This window comes from Physeter macrocephalus, chromosome 19 (assembly GCF_002837175.3).
Source record: "Physeter macrocephalus isolate SW-GA chromosome 19, ASM283717v5, whole genome shotgun sequence".
Classification (NCBI taxonomy): domain Eukaryota; kingdom Metazoa; phylum Chordata; class Mammalia; order Artiodactyla; family Physeteridae; genus Physeter; species Physeter macrocephalus.
In genome coordinates this window covers 60851212-60867392 of record NC_041232.1, presented here as the reverse complement: position 1 = coordinate 60867392, position 16181 = coordinate 60851212, and the positions used below count along the sequence as shown (strand labels likewise).

The 16181-nt window shown below is 42.7% G+C and overlaps 1 protein-coding gene across 1 annotated transcript in view; it reads left to right on the top strand.

Annotated features, from left to right (window-relative positions):
* The first annotated feature begins 10037 nt into the window (after positions 1-10037).
* LOC114484344 (lipoxygenase homology domain-containing protein 1-like) overlaps positions 10038-16181 on the top strand; it is a 59815-nt gene continuing 53671 nt past the window's right edge. The window contains exon 1 of the mRNA XM_028479942.1: positions 10038-10086. Within this exon, the coding sequence (XP_028335743.1) occupies positions 10038-10086 (49 nt within the window). The remainder of the gene's footprint in view (positions 10087-16181) is intronic.

The window sequence follows — 16181 nt, the reverse complement described above, 5'->3', positions numbered from 1 at the left end:
TATCATTTGGGGAAATATCTCTTTGGACCATGACAGAGGTTTGACTGCTTTCAGTTCCTTTAAGGTCAGCATTCCCTGCAGAAATGTCAGCAAGGTGATTTCCCTCAACTTCCAAAGAGTCAAGTTTAGAATGCCTCAGAATCTTATCAATACCTAAAACATTGCATCCAATAATTCCTGAACATAGGGATCATTTTAAATTTTATTTCCCCTGGAAGTAAAGAAGCCATGCTCTCCCCACAACATTCCAAAATCACAAGCTATTCCAAAAGCATATCTACTATCAGTATGAATATTGACAGTTTTGTCCTTGGCAAAATTATGAGCTCGTGTAAGATTGTAACCTATTGAGATCACTTTTGAGTAACCATATGAACCACAGGGCTGAAGTAGCCATAGGTAACAACATCAAAAGGAGTTGCAATAGCATACCCAGCACAATATTTGTCATTGTCACCTTCTGAATAAGAACTATCAATGAACCATGATAAGTCAACATTACACGAAAGAATTTCCTGAAGATCATCAGGAGGAGTCAGGAGGTGACCCATCAGCATTAAGCAGTGGTGAGGGACTTCATCACAGAGGGAGAGGAGAAGAGTAGCCAGGTTAAGTTTATTACAATGTAAAAGAGTTACGTGGGGACTTCCCTGGTGGCGCAGTGGTTAAGAATCTGCCTGCCAATGCAGGGGACACGGGTTTGAGCCCTGGTCCGGGAAGATCCCACATGCCACAGGGCAACTAAACCCACGCGCCGCAACTAGAGAAGCTGTGTGCTGCAGCTACAGAGCCCGCGCACTCTGGAGCCCATACACCACAACTAGAGAGAAGCCCGCGTGCCACAACGAAGAGCCTGCACGCTGCAACGAGAGATCCCGCATGCCCCAACTAAAACCCGACGCAGCCAAAAATAAATAAATAATTAATTAATTTAAAAATATTTTTTAAATAAAAGATGGCTAAAGATAAAGCCTTAAATTAACCTATGAGTGCAGATCCAAAATTAACCAAACTTATTAACCAACCCCAGAGCTACAAGGAAAGCTATCAAATCACAGTGCCCATGACAACAGCTAGATGAGGCACCTTCCAGTACACCCCTGCCTCCTAACCCATCTTTTGTAAGCTAAAACATTTAACAATCACTCACTGGATAGAAATCCAAAACATTCTCTAAATGATGCCTGGCATGAGTGCATGAGCAGAGTAGATTATCATGGACATAAAGCAATTCAAGGGGTCACTGGGGAGCCTGCTTCAGGCCATTTTGTTTCCACTGAAGTGACAAACCGTTATTAACTAGCAACTTCTTTGTGTTAAGTATTTCCTTCTTTGGGGGGGCCCAACTTTTTAAATTGAAGTATAGTTGATTTACAATGTGTTAGTTCAGGATTTGGTTGCCTTCTTTGTCACATGAATCCAAGAGTCTGTTCCCTGGAGTTTGGCAGCACAAGTGTTGGTTAGCAGTACTTGATAGGGGCCTCTCCAGCAAGACTGAAGATAGTCTTTCTGGAGATAATCTTTTCCAATAGACAAAATATCCAGGTTGTAAGGTGTGATGCTTAAGGTCTTTGTCCCCAGAGAGCACACTGTGAAAAGATTGCTCTGCAAAAAAACATGATTATTTTTAACAAAAGCAGTATTAGAGTATCTCTGCTTTTATTGGCTGTGGATCAGAAAATGCAGAAGCCAAGAGCTTTGGGTGTCCTGTGACTATCTCAAAGGGCGAGTGTTTGTGAGTTCCAAAAGGAGTGGATCTAAGATTTAGAAGGATCAATGGCAAAGCTTTTGGACAAGGTACTTGGAGGGTTTCTACAAATGTTGCCATTGAGTCTTAATAATGCAGTTAGTGCACTTGACTAAACCAGAGCATTGAGGGTGATAAGCACACTGAAGTAAAACCAGCCAAACGGTGCAGAATTGTCAAAGTACCTGACTAGCAAAATGAATTCCTCAATCACTATGAAGTTCGAGAGGAGTTCCTCAGGTAGGGATAATCTTTTCCAAAAGGACTTTAGCCACAGAAGAGGCAGTAGCCTGTCTGCAAAGGAAGGCTTTAGTCCAGCGTGAAACATACAGACCATGACTGAAAGATATTTATCTCCATGAGACGGAGAAAGTTGTATGAAATCCATTTACCAGACCTCAAATGGTCCATTAGGAAGTTTAAAATGTCCAGGAGCAGAGTACAAACAGGCTTCCCTGACTTGTATTTCAGATAAGTGGAATAGTGAGGTAGGCACTTTTTGTGGCCTTGTTAATGTTTCCTCACTAATATTGATTCATGGATGCTATCCTTTTGCCAGTAGACCAATGGTTTAATGCATGTACAATGGTGGTTACTGGGAATTTTAGATCTCTAGTACGACTGGGTTGTTATTGGGTCCAAATCAGAGCTTTCTCTTTTTATCAAACCAACAACGGTTGAATTTTCAATCTTGCTTTTCTTTTTTCTGAGGCCAATTGTTGGGCTTCTCTAGCCAGTTTCGCTATGTTATCATTTGGGGAAATATCTCTTTGGACCATGACAGAGGTTTGACTGCTTTCAGTTCCTTTAAGGTCAGCATTCCCTGCAGAAATGTCAGCAAGGTGATTTCCCTCAACTTCCAAAGAGTCAAGTTTAGAATGCCTCAGAATCTTATCAATACCTAAAACATTGCATCCAATAATTCCTGAACATAGGGATCATTTTAAATTTTATTTCCCCTGGAAGTAAAGAAGCCATGCTCTCCCCACAACATTCCAAAATCACAAGCTATTCCAAAAGCATATCTACTATCAGTATGAATATTGACAGTTTTGTCCTTGGCAAAATTATGAGCTCGTGTAAGACTGTAACCTACTGAGATCACTTTTGAGTAACCATATGAACCACAGGGCTGAAGTAGCCATAGGTAACAACATCAAAAGGAGTTGCAATAGCATACCCAGCACAATATTTGTCATTGTCACCTTCTGAATAAGAACTATCAATGAACCATGATAAGTCAACATTACACGAAAGAATTTCCTGAAGATCATCAGGAGGAGTCAGGAGGTGACCCATCAGCATTAAGCAGTGGTGAGGGACTTCATCACAGAGGGAGAGGAGAAGAGTAGCCAGGTTAAGTTTATTACAATGTAAAAGAGTTACGTGGGGACTTCCCTGGTGGCGCAGTGGTTAAGAATCTGCCTGCCAATGCAGGGGACACGGGTTTGAGCCCTGGTCCGGGAAGATCCCACATGCCACAGGGCAACTAAACCCACGCGCCACAACTACAGAGCCTGTGCTCTAGAGCCCACGAGCCACAACTACTGAAGCCTGCACGCCTAGAGCCTGTGCTCTGCAACAAGAGAAGCCACCGCAGTGAGAAGCCCGTGCACCACAACGAAGAGTAGCCCCTGCTCGCCGCAACTAGAGAAAGCCTGCGCGCAGCAACGAAGACCCAATGCAGCCAAAAATAAATAAATAAATAATTTTTTTTTAAAAAAAGAGTTATGTGAGGACCAGTTAACAAAAGGACGTCATAGGAAGTGAGGTGGCTGACTTAGAAATGTTGAGTATGATGAGAATTCAGGAGGACTTCTACTTCATGAGGTACAAAAATGGTTAAAGAAGATCCCACAATGATTTTCTCAGTAGCCCTTAACCAAAAGGGCAGTGGCTGTAATGGCTCTAAGGCAAAGGTGGTATCCCAGTGGCACAGGCTCCAGTTGCTGGCTACAATGCCCTATGGGCCAATGGCGGTCCCTGTGTTTGGGGGTAAATACCCCTCTTCCTTTTCATATACAAAAAGGGAAAAAGAAATATGATTTCCATTTGGGACGCCCAAGGGCAGGTGGCTTCATCAAACTCTCCTTTAAGTCCTTAAAAGCTATGTAACTGGTTCTTCCCATACTATTAGGTCAGGGTTGTTATTGTTTAGTAAAACATACAGAGGTTTGGCCATAAGAGAGAAATTTGGAATCCAATTTTCACAATAACAAAGTAGCCCAAGAAAACCGAGCAGTCAGTGCTTAGTTTGGGGTTTGGGGAAACTTGAGACACCATGAAGTCTATCTGGAACTAGGTATAGCCTTTGTTCTGATATAAAATGCCCTAAATATTGAAACTAGGTTTGGACAAACTGCAACTTTTCTTTGGCAATCTTATATCCCTTCAAGATTAAAAGCTTTAGCAAGTAGACACTGTCTTCTTATGAGGAAGCTTGAGAAGGAGAGAAAAGAAACAAATTATCCACGTATTGCAACAAAGTAGATCCCTAAGGAAATTTATATCATCCAGATCAAGCTTCAGGATTTGTGAGAAATAAGGACTCCTAGAAAAACCCTGAAGCATTGCTGTCCAGGGGAATTGTTTTTCTTCCCAAATGAATGCAAAAAGGTATTGGCTAGTTTCATCAACTGGTATACTAATTGATGTACTGCATAAATCATTTACAGTCAAGAATTTGCTCCAGTGGGAAAGAATATTAGTAACATTTGAGGTTTAGGAACAATAGGGTGTTGAGGGATAACTATGTTTTCTATTGCTCGAGGTCCAAGACGAACCTCTACCCTTGACCCTTAGGTTTTCTCACCAGCAAATGGGAGAGTTACAGGGGCTAGTACAAGAAATAATGAAGCCTTGAGCCTTGCAATCTTCTGTTATTGACTTTATGCCTTGAAGGGCTTCTTCATTTATACGATATTGATTAATTCTGAGAAGAGATTTTTGGGAATCTATTTGAATCTTGGTGGGAGGTACACTGTGAATTTTTGCCAGTATTGGTTGGAGGTTTTGCCCTTAAGGAAGCTGGTAGCTGATTCAATAGGGACAAATCATCAGTGTTTCCAGAATCATCTCTAGTACTGTCAGAGGTGGAACAAATAAAAAATGTCAAAGGGTCATTTAACTCATCTGGTTGGCTGTTTTGATGACTACTGTCAAGTTCTAGAATTATTTCCCCTTTGGGGGAGAAATTCCAACATGATACTTCTCTAAGAAGTCTTGGCCTAATAAATGGGAGTGGAGGAACAAAGGAGAAAAGGGTGTGTATTTCTCAAAGGGCCTAAACAAAAGGGAATAGGTTCAGAGATAGGAACCTCTTGAAGTTCATTAGAGATGCCCACTATTTGAAGAATTTTAGTACTCTGGGGCAGGGGCTGCTTGAGTAGGGGCATTGAGCATTGGGATTGTGGCTCCGTGACAGTTAGGACTGTGAGAGATTCATTCCCAACCTGGAGAAATGTTTCTCCAAGCTGATTAAGAGGGAGGGTTGGGAAGAGCTCCTGCGTTTTCTGTGAGCCCTGTCACTGAGAACTGGGAGGACGTTGGAGGGCTGAAGGTGCCTGAAGCACTTAAATCTGTAGCAATCTCTTTTCCAATGTCCTGTATGTTTGCAATGATAGCAGAAACTAAAGGGTTTAGGTTTTGTTTAGGGGCCTTCAATTGTTGGAGATGAAGAATAAGAATTTTGGTGGTCCTCCTTTTAAGTGGCTCATCTAGAGTGCGAGAGAGCTGGTGTGCCAAGTTAACTAACCTGGAGTGGACATGGTTTAGTTCCATCCTGGTCCTTGTATGCTAGAAGGGAAAGTTTCCTGTTTAGCTATTAATAAACACAGAGTTAAAAGCTACTCAGGTGGAATCAATAATCTGAAGTCAGTGATAATAGTTATGAACAGGTTCATCAGATTTTTGTGTGCAAGCCTGAATTTTGTTGCAATCAACAGGCTTTGGAAAAGCCTTAGGAATTGCCCAGTGAAGTCACCTAGTGATTGCCTGAGCCTGATCATATACCTCGTTTTATTGCACTTGGCTAGTAGCCCCTGCTCGCCGCAACTAGAGAAAGCCTGCGCGCAGCAACGAAGACCCAATGCAGCCAAAAATAAATAAATAAATAATTTTTTTTTAAAAAAAGAGTTATGTGAGGACCAGTTAACAAAAGGACGTCATAGGAAGTGAGGTGGCTGACTTAGAAATGTTGAGTATGATGAGAATTCAGGAGGACTTCTACTTCATGAGGTACAAAAATGGTTAAAGAAGATCCCACAATGATTTTCTCAGTAGCCCTTAACCAAAAGGGCAGTGGCTGTAATGGCTCTAAGGCAAAGGTGGTATCCCAGTGGCACAGGCTCCAGTTGCTGGCTACAATGCCCTATGGGCCAATGGCGGTCCCTGTGTTTGGGGGTAAATACCCCTCTTCCTTTTCATATACAAAAAGGGAAAAAGAAATATGATTTCCATTTGGGACGCCCAAGGGCAGGTGGCTTCATCAAACTCTCCTTTAAGTCCTTAAAAGCTATGTAACTGGTTCTTCCCATACTATTAGGTCAGGGTTGTTATTGTTTAGTAAAACATACAGAGGTTTGGCCATAAGAGAGAAATTTGGAATCCAATTTTCACAATAACAAAGTAGCCCAAGAAAACCGAGCAGTCAGTGCTTAGTTTGGGGTTTGGGGAAACTTGAGACACCATGAAGTCTATCTGGAACTAGGTATAGCCTTTGTTCTGATATAAAATGCCCTAAATATTGAAACTAGGTTTGGACAAACTGCAACTTTTCTTTGGCAATCTTATATCCCTTCAAGATTAAAAGCTTTAGCAAGTAGACACTGTCTTCTTATGAGAAAGCTTGAGAAGGAGAGAAAAGAAACAAATTATCCACGTATTGCAACAAAGTAGATCCCTAAGGAAATTTATATCATCCAGATCAAGCTTCAGGATTTGTGAGAAATAAGGACTCCTAGAAAAACCCTGAAGCATTGCTGTCCAGGGGAATTGTTTTTCTTCCCAAATGAATGCAAAAAGGTATTGGCTAGTTTCATCAACTGGTATACTAATTGATGTACTGCATAAATCATTTACAGTCAAGAATTTGCTCCAGTGGGAAAGAATATTAGTAACATTTGAGGTTTAGGAACAATAGGGTGTTGAGGGATAACTATGTTTTCTATTGCTCGAGGTCCAAGACGAACCTCTACCCTTGACCCTTAGGTTTTCTCACCAGCAAATGGGAGAGTTACAGGGGCTAGTACAAGAAATAATGAAGCCTTGAGCCTTGCAATCTTCTGTTATTGACTTTATGCCTTGAAGGGCTTCTTCATTTATACGATATTGATTAATTCTGAGAAGAGATTTTTGGGAATCTATTTGAATCTTGGTGGGAGGTACACTGTGAATTTTTGCCAGTATTGGTTGGAGGTTTTGCCCTTAAGAAAGCTGGTAGCTGATTCAATAGGGACAAATCATCAGTGTTTCCAGAATCATCTCTAGTACTGTCAGAGGTGGAACAAATAAAAAATGTCAAAGGGTCATTTAACTCATCTGGTTGGCTGTTTTGATGACTACTGTCAAGTTCTAGAATTATTTCCCCTTTGGGGGAGAAATTCCAACATGATACTTCTCTAAGAAGTCTTGGCCTAATAAATGGGAGTGGAGGAACAAAGGAGAAAAGGGTGTGTATTTCTCAAAGGGCCTAAACAAAAGGGAATAGGTTCAGAGATAGGAACCTCTTGAAGTTCATTAGAGATGCCCACTATTTGAAGAATTTTAGTACTCTGGGGCAGGGGCTGCTTGAGTAGGGGCATTGAGCATTGGGATTGTGGCTCCGTGACAGTTAGGACTGGGAGAGATTCATTCCCAACCTGGAGAAATGTTTCTCCAAGCTGATTAAGAGGGAGGGTTGGGAAGAGCTCCTGCGTTTTCTGTGAGCCCTGTCACTGAGAACTGGGAGGACGTTGGAGGGCTGAAGGTGCCTGAAGCACTTAAATCTGTAGCAATCTCTTTTCCAATGTCCTGTATGTTTGCAATGATAGCAGAAACTAAAGGGTTTAGGTTTTGTTTAGGGGCCTTCAATTGTTGGAGATGAAGAATAAGAATTTTGGTGGTCCTCCTTTTAAGTGGCTCATCTAGAGTGCGAGAGAGCTGGTGTGCCAAGTTAACTAACCTGGAGTGGACATGGTTTACCATTCCATCCTGGTCCTTGTATGCTAGAAGGGAAAGTTTCCTGTTTAGCTATTAATAAACACAGAGTTAAAAGATACTCAGGTGGAATCAATAATCTGAAGTCAGTTATAATAGTTATGAACAGGTTCATCAGATTTTTGTGTGCAAGCCTGAATTTTGTTGCAATCAACAGGCTTTGGAAAAGCCTTAGGAATTGCCCAATGAAGTCACCTAGTGATTGCCTGAGCCTGATCATATACCTCGTTTTATTGCACTTGGCTTTATTGTGCTTCACAGATATTGCGTTTTTTACAAATTGAAGGTTCGTGGCGTCCCAGTGTAGAGCAAGTCTATCAGCGCCATTTTTCCAACAGTATTTGCTCATTTCCTTGTCTTTGTGTCACATTTTGGTAATTCTTGCAATATGTCAAACTTTTTCATTATTATTATATTTGTTCTGGTGATCTGTGATGAGTGATCTTTGATGGTACTATTGTACTTGTTTTGGTGTTCTACAAACCTATATAAGATAGGTGAACCAATATAAGATAGTGAACTTAATCAATAAATGTTGTGCATGTTGGGGCTTCCCTGGTGGCGCAGTGGTTGCGCGTCCGCCTGCCGATGCAGGGGAACCGGGGTCGCGCCCCGGTCTGGGAGGATCCCACATGCCGCGGAGCGGCTGGGCCCGTGAGCCATGGCCGCTGAGCCTGCGCGTCCGGAGCCTGTGCTCCGCAACGGGAGAGGCCACAACAGAGGGAGGCCCGCATACCACAAAAAAAAAAAAAAAAAAAAAAAATGTTGTGCATGTTCTGACTGCTCTACCAACCAGCCATTCCCTGTCTCCCTCTCCTGTGGCCTCCTTATTCCCAGAGACACAACAATATTGAAATTAGGCCAGTTAATGCCTACAATGGCCTCTTGAGTGGTCAAATGAAAGGAAGTTGCAAATCTCTAACTTTAAGTCAAAAGCTTAAAATGACTAGGCTTAGTTAGGAAGGTATAGTGAAAGCCAGGACAGTCTGAAAGCTAGGCCTCTTGCACCAAAGAGTTGTGAATGCAAAGTAAAAGTTCTTGAAGGAAATTATTATAAACGTGCTACTCCAGTGAACACACGAATGATAAGAAAGTGAAACAGACTTATTACAAATATGGAGAAAGTTTTCATGGTCTGGCTAGAAGATCAAACCAGCCACAACATTCCCTTAAGACAAAGCCTAATCCAGAGCAAGCCTTTAACTCTTCAATTCTATGAAGGCTGAGAGAGGTAAGGAAGCTGCAGAAGAAAAGTTTGAAATTAGCAGAGGTTGGTTCATGAGGTTTAAGGAAAGACGCTGTCTCTATAACATCAGAGTGCAAGGTGAAGTAGCAAGTGCTGATGTAGAAGCTGCAGCAAGTTATCCAGAAGATCTAGCTAAGGTAATGAAGGCAGCTACACTAAACAACAGATTTTCAATGTAGGCAAAACAGCCTTAGATTGGAAGAAGATGCCATCTAGGACTTTTATAGCTAGAGAGAAGTCAATACCTGGCTTCAAAGCTTTCAAGAACAGCTGACTCTCTTGTTAGGGGCTAATGCAGCCAGTGATTTTAATTTGAAGCCAATTCTCATTCACCATTCTAAAAATCCTAGGGCCCTTAAGCATTATGTTCAATCTACTTTGTCTATGCTCTATAAATGAAACAACAAAGCCTGGATGACAGCACATCGCTTTACAGCATAATTTACTGAATATTTTAAGCCCACTGTTGAGACATACTGCTCAGAAAAAAAAACAAAAAAGGATTCTTTTCAAAATATTACTACTCATTGACAATGCACCTGGTCACCCAAGAGCACTGATGGAGATGTACAGTGAGATTAATGTTGTTTTCATGCCTGCTAACACAACATCCATTCTGCAACCCATGGATCAAGGAGTCCTTTTTGACTTTCAAGTCTTATTCTTTAATAAATACATTTTATAAGGCTATAGCTGGCATAGATAGTGATTCCTTTATTAGATCTGGACAAAGTGAATTGAAAGCCTCTGGAAAGAATTCTGGATGCCACTGAAAATATCTGTGATTCATGAGAAGAGGTCAAAATATCAGCATTAGCAGGAGTTTGAAAGAAGTTGACTCCAGCCCTCATGGATGACTTCGAGGGGTTCAAGACGTCAGTGGAGGAAGTAACTGCAGGTGTGGTGGAAATAGCAAGAGAGCTAGAATTAGAGGTGGAACCTGAAAATGCGACTGAATTGCTGCAATCTCATGGTAAAACGTTAGCAGATGTGAAGTTGCTTCCTATGGCTGAGCAAAGAAAGTGGTTTCTTGAAAAGGAATCTATTCCTGGTGAAGATACTGTGAAGATTGTTGAAATGACAATATAAGATTTAGAATATTACTTAAACTTAGCTGATAAAGCAGTAACAGGGTTTGAGAAAACTGACTCCAATTTTGAAAGAAGTTCTACTGTGGGTAGAATGCTATCAGAGACCATTGCACACTACAGAGAAATTGTTCATGAAAGGAAGAGTCAATCGATGTGGCCAACTTCACTGTGGTCTTATTTTAAGAAATTGTCCCAGCCTTCAGCACCACCACCCTGACCAGTCAGCAGCCACCAACACCGAAGCAAGAGCCTCCACCAGCAAAAAGGTTATGACTCACTGAAGGCTCAGATGGTGGTTAGCATTTTTTGGCGATACAGTATTTTTAAATTAAGTTATGGTTTTTTTTTTAGCTATAATGCTATTGCACACTTAATAGATTACAGTCTAGCATAAGCATAACTTTTATATCCACTGGGAAACCAAAGAATTTATGTGACTCACTTTATTGCAATATTTGGCTTATGGCAGTGGTCTGAAGCTGAACCCGCAATGTCCTCAACGTATTTCTATAGTGAGATAGCAGGATGGCTTCCCAGTTGTGAGTCTAGACACCTTTCAGGATTTTCCCAATTAACAGTTTTCTTTTTTAATAAATTTATTTATTTATGGCTGCGTTGGGTCTTTGTTGCTGCGCGCAGGCTTTCTCTAGTTGCAGCGAGCGGGGGCTACTCTTCGGTGCAGTGCGTGGGCTTCTCATTTCAGTGGAGCGCGGGCTCTAGGCGTGCGGGCTTCAGTAGTTGTGGCTCGTGGGCTCTAGAGCGCAGGCTCGGTAGTCGTGGCACACAGACTTAAGCTGTTCCGTGGCATGCAGGATCTTCACGGACCAGGGATCGAACCCGTGTCCCCTGCATTGGCAGGCGGTTCTTAACCACTGCGCCACCAGGAAAGCCCCAATTAACAGTTTTCATTCAGTGCTGGGCCTAGCCTTCACCACCAAGCATATTCACTGAACTGAATATCACCACTAGCTGATATGTCAGAGAAACCAGGTTGATGAGTTTGAATGACTCTATTAAATTCCTCCTCAAATCTGTAAGGATCATTGGTTACTTTGGGAAAATCTTTGACTATGGCTCAAAGTTCAGCTTTATTCCAGCGAATATAAGAAATTAAGGATTTAGGTGGGAGGAGATCAAGATGGCGGAGTAGGAGGAGACCAAGCTCAACTCCCGCTATGAACACATCAAAAATCCATCTACATGAATGTAGATGGATTTACATCTACATCAAAAATACATCTACATGAATGAAAAATACATCTACATGAATTTTATTTTCTCACTGAAAATAAACTGGAGGGTGGCAGAAAGACCCTTATCAACCAAGGCTGTAAAGAAAGATCCACGTGGAAGTCAGGAAGGGAAGAGAATCGATCAGGTCAGGACCTGTGCCCTAAGAGGGGACACGGAAGAGGAGGGGACGATTACACAGGCTCGGAGATCCTCCTTGGGGAGTGAGCAGTTCAAGTCACATACTGGACACCCCTGCCCTGGGGTCTGACACCAAGGAGACAACTTCCCTTAACTGGCTTGAAAAACCAGTGGGACTAACAGGAGGCTGTAAGAAACCGAGACTCTGCACATAGGCTTGCTTACTCCCAGGAACAAGCCAGAGGTAGCAGATTGACACTTCCCAGGACTCCAGCCTGTTTCCCACACTGAGCACACACTCCGCCCCTCTAGCTCCAGTGCAGCCCCACTAGGGTGAAGGCTGTCATTGCCGAGGAGAGTGTGCCATTTTGTGGGGGACAGAGACAGCTTGGACCTGGCACTTCATCTGAATAGGGTGAGCGTGGCCATTACTGGCACTCGCAGAGATGGTGGAAGAGCACACTGGAGCTCTGACCGATGTACCAGGACCAGCCAGTGCATGCCCTGGCCCACACTGGGTGCCCACTCTGACCTCTCTTGCTCCAACACTACTCCCCTCTTGGACAAAGGTGCTAATGCTGGGAGGGGGGAGAACCCACTTAGAAGGAATAGAACCAGTTTGGACCTGACCCTCAGGACTTCTGCCTCAGCACCCTGGGACCTGACCCCAACCCCAAGAGGGTTGTGTTGGCCACTGAGCATAGCAGAAGCCCTGGCTCATAACCGGCTCTGGCTCTAGCCTCTCTATCTCCAGCCCCACTTCCCACCAAGGTGACAGCTGCCAGCACACCCCAGGGGAAGATATGACTTGTGCTGACTTCAGATCCAGCTCTCTCACCAAAGCCATTGGGCACACACAGACTGCATAGGGATGCTCCCACACAAGGACACCCCTTCAAGACTGGGATAGGTAACTGTTTTACCCCAATTTCATAGAGACAGAGAACGTTAAGCAAAATGCGAAGACAGAGGAATGTGTTTCAAATGAAAGAACAAGACAGAAACTCTGAAAAAACAAATAAAACAGAGGTAAATAATTTACCAGATGAAGAGTTCAAAGCATTAGTAATAAGAACGCTAACTGAACTAAGGGGAAAAAATGGATGAACACAGTGAGAATTTTAACAAGGAACTAGAAAATATAAAAAAAGAACCAATTAGAGCTGAAGAATACAATAACTGAAATGAAAAACACACTAAAAGGAATTAACAGCAGACTAGGTGATACAGAAGAATGCATAAGTGATCTGGGAGATAAAGTAATGGAAATCATCCAATGAAAACAGCAAAAAGAAAATCAAATTTAAAAAAATGAGAAGAGTTTAAGGGACCTCTGAGAGAACATCAAGCACACTAATACTTGCATTATAAGGATCCCAGAAGGAGAAGGGAGAGAGAGAAAAAGGTCAAAAATGTATTTAATGAAAGTATGGCTGAAAACTTACTGAACCTGATAAATGAAACAGATATCCAGATCCAGGAAACCCTGAAAGTCCCAAACAAGATGAACCCAAAGAGACCCACAGCAAGACATATAATTACAATGGCAAAAGTTAAAGGCAAAGAGAGAATTCTAAAGGCAGCAAGAGAAAAACAGAGTCACATATTGTAAATCAGCTATACTTTAATTTTTTTTAAAAAGTACCAGACACTGGGGAAAAAAAAGAGTCACATACAAAGGAACCCCCATAAGGCTATCAGCTGATTTTTCTGCAGACACTTTGTAGACCAGAAGGGAGTGTCATGATATATTTGAAATGCTGAAAGGGAAAAACCTACAGCATAGGACACTCTACCAAGCAAGATTATCATTCTTGCTGGAGAGACAAAGAACTTCTCAGACAAACAAAAATTAAAAGTTCATAAATACTAAACTGGCCCTAAAAGAAATGTTAAAGGGTCTTCTCTAAGTGGAAAAGAAAAGGCTGTGGAGACTTCAAGATGGCAGAGGAGTAAGACGTGGAGATCACCTTCCTCCCCACAAATACATCAGAAATACATCTATATGAGGAACAACTCCTACAGAACACCTACTGAACGCTGGCAGAAGACCTCAGACCTCCCAAAAGGCAAGAAACTCCCCACGTACCTGGGTAGGGCAAAAGAAAAAAGAATAAACAGAGACAAAAGAATAGGGACGGGACCTGCACCAGCGGGAGGGAGCTGCGAAGGAGGAAAGGTTCCCACACACTAGAAGCCCCTTCTCGGGCGGAGACTGCGGGTGGCAGAGTGGGGGAGCTTCGGAGCCACAGAGGAGAGCACAGTAACAGGGTGCGGAGGGCAAAGCGGAGAGATTCCCGCACAGAGGATCGGGGCCGACCAGCACTCACCAGCCCGAGAGGCTTGTCTGCTCACCCACCGGGGCGGGCGGGGGCTGGGAGCTGAGGCTCGGGCTTCAGAGATCGGATCCCAGGGAGAGGACTGGGGTTGGCGGCGTGAACACAGCCTGAAGGGTCTAGTGTGCCACAGCTAGCCGGGAGGGAGTCCGGAAAAAAGTCAGGACCTGCCAAAGAAGCAAGAAACCATTGTTTCAGGTGCGTAAGGAGAGGGGATTCAGAGCACCACCTAAACAAGCTCCAGAGACGGGCGCGAGCCGCGGCTATCAGCGTGGACCCCAGAGACGGGCATGAAATGCTAAGGCTGCTGCTGCAGCCACCAAGAAACCTGTGTGTGAGCAAAGGTCACTATCCACACCTCCCTCCAGGGAGCCTGTGCAGCCCGCCACTGCCAGGGTCCTGTGATCCAGGGAGAACTTCCCCGGGGGAACGCACAGCGTGCCTCAGGCTGGTGCAATGTCACACTGGCCTCTGCGCGCAGGCTCCCTCCGCGTTTCGTACCCCTCCTCCCCTGGCCTGAGTGAGCCAGAACCCCCTAATCAGCTGCTACTTTAACCCCGTCCTGTCTGAGCGAAGAACAGATGCCCTCAGGCGACCTACGCGCAGAGGCAGGGCCAGATCCAAAGCTGAACCCCAGGAGCTGTGCGAACAAAGAAGAGAAAGGGAAATCCCTCCCAGCAGCCTCAGGAGCAGCGGATTAAATCTCCACAATCAACTTGATGTACACTGCATCTCTGGAATAACTGAATAGACAAAGAATCATCCCAAAATTGAGGCGGTGGACTTTGGGAACAACTGTAGACTTGGGATTTGCTTTCTGCAAATAATTTGTTTCTGGTTTTATGTTTATCTTAGTTTAGTATTTAGAATTTATTATCACTGGAAGATTTGTTTATTGATTTGGTTGCTCTCTTCCTTTTTTTAATATATAGACATATATATATATTTTTCCTTTTTCTCTTTTTGTGAGCGTGTATGTGTATGCTTCTTTGTGTGACTTTTTGTCTGAATAGCTTTGCCTTTACGATTTCTCCTAGGGTTCTGTCTGTCCTTTTTTTTTTTAGTATAGTTTTTAGCACTTATTATCATTGGTGGATTTGTTTTTTGGTTTCGTTGCTCTCTTCTTTCTTTCTTTAATTACTTTTTAATTATTTAATTTTTAATAATTTTTTATTTTAATTATTTTATTTTATTTTTCTTTCTTTCTTTTTTTCTCCCTTTTCTTCTGAACCATGTGGCTGACAGGGTCCTGGTGCTCCAGCCGGGTGTCAGGCCTGTGCCTCTGAGGTGGGAGTGCTGAGTTCAGGACATTGGTCCACCAGAGACCTCCCAGCTACATGTAATATCAAACAGTGAAAGTTATCCCAGAGATCTCCATCTCAATGCTAACACCCAGCTCTACTCAATGACCAGCAAGCTACAGTGCTAGACACCCTATACCAAACAACTAGCAAGACATGAACACACCCCACCCATTAGCAGAGAGGCTGCCTAAAATCATAATAAGGTCACAGACACCCCAAAACACACCACCAGACGTGGACCTGCCCTCCATTTACATTTAAGGTAGTTATGAATCGTGGATCTGGGAGGCCTCTGGTGGACCAATGTCCTGAACTTGGTTCTCCCACCTCAGAGGCACAGCCCTCATGCCTGGGTGGAGCACCAAGAGCCTGTCATCCACACGGCTCAGAATAAAAGGGAGAAAAAAAGAAAGAAAGAATGAAAAAGGTAAAATAAAATAAAATAATTATTAAAAATAATTATTTAAAAAAATTTTTAAGTAATAAAAAAAGAAAGAAAGAAAGAAGAGAGCAAACAAACCAAAAAACAAATCCACCAATGATAACAAGCGCTAAAAACTATATTAAAAAAACAGGAAAATATTTTAAAAACGGACAGACAGAACCCTAGGACAAATGGTAAAAGCAAAGCTATACAGACAAAATCACACACAGAAGCATACACATACACATTCACAAAGAGAGAAAAAGGGGAAAAAATATATATATCATTGTTCCCAAAGTCCACCTCCTCAAGTGTCCATAGACAGATGAATGGATAAAGAAGATGTGGCACATATATACAATGGAATATTACTCAGCCATAAAAAGAAACGAAATTGAGTTATTTGTAGTGAGGTGGATGGACCTAGAGACTGTCATACAGAGTGAAGTAAGTCAGAAAGAGAAAAA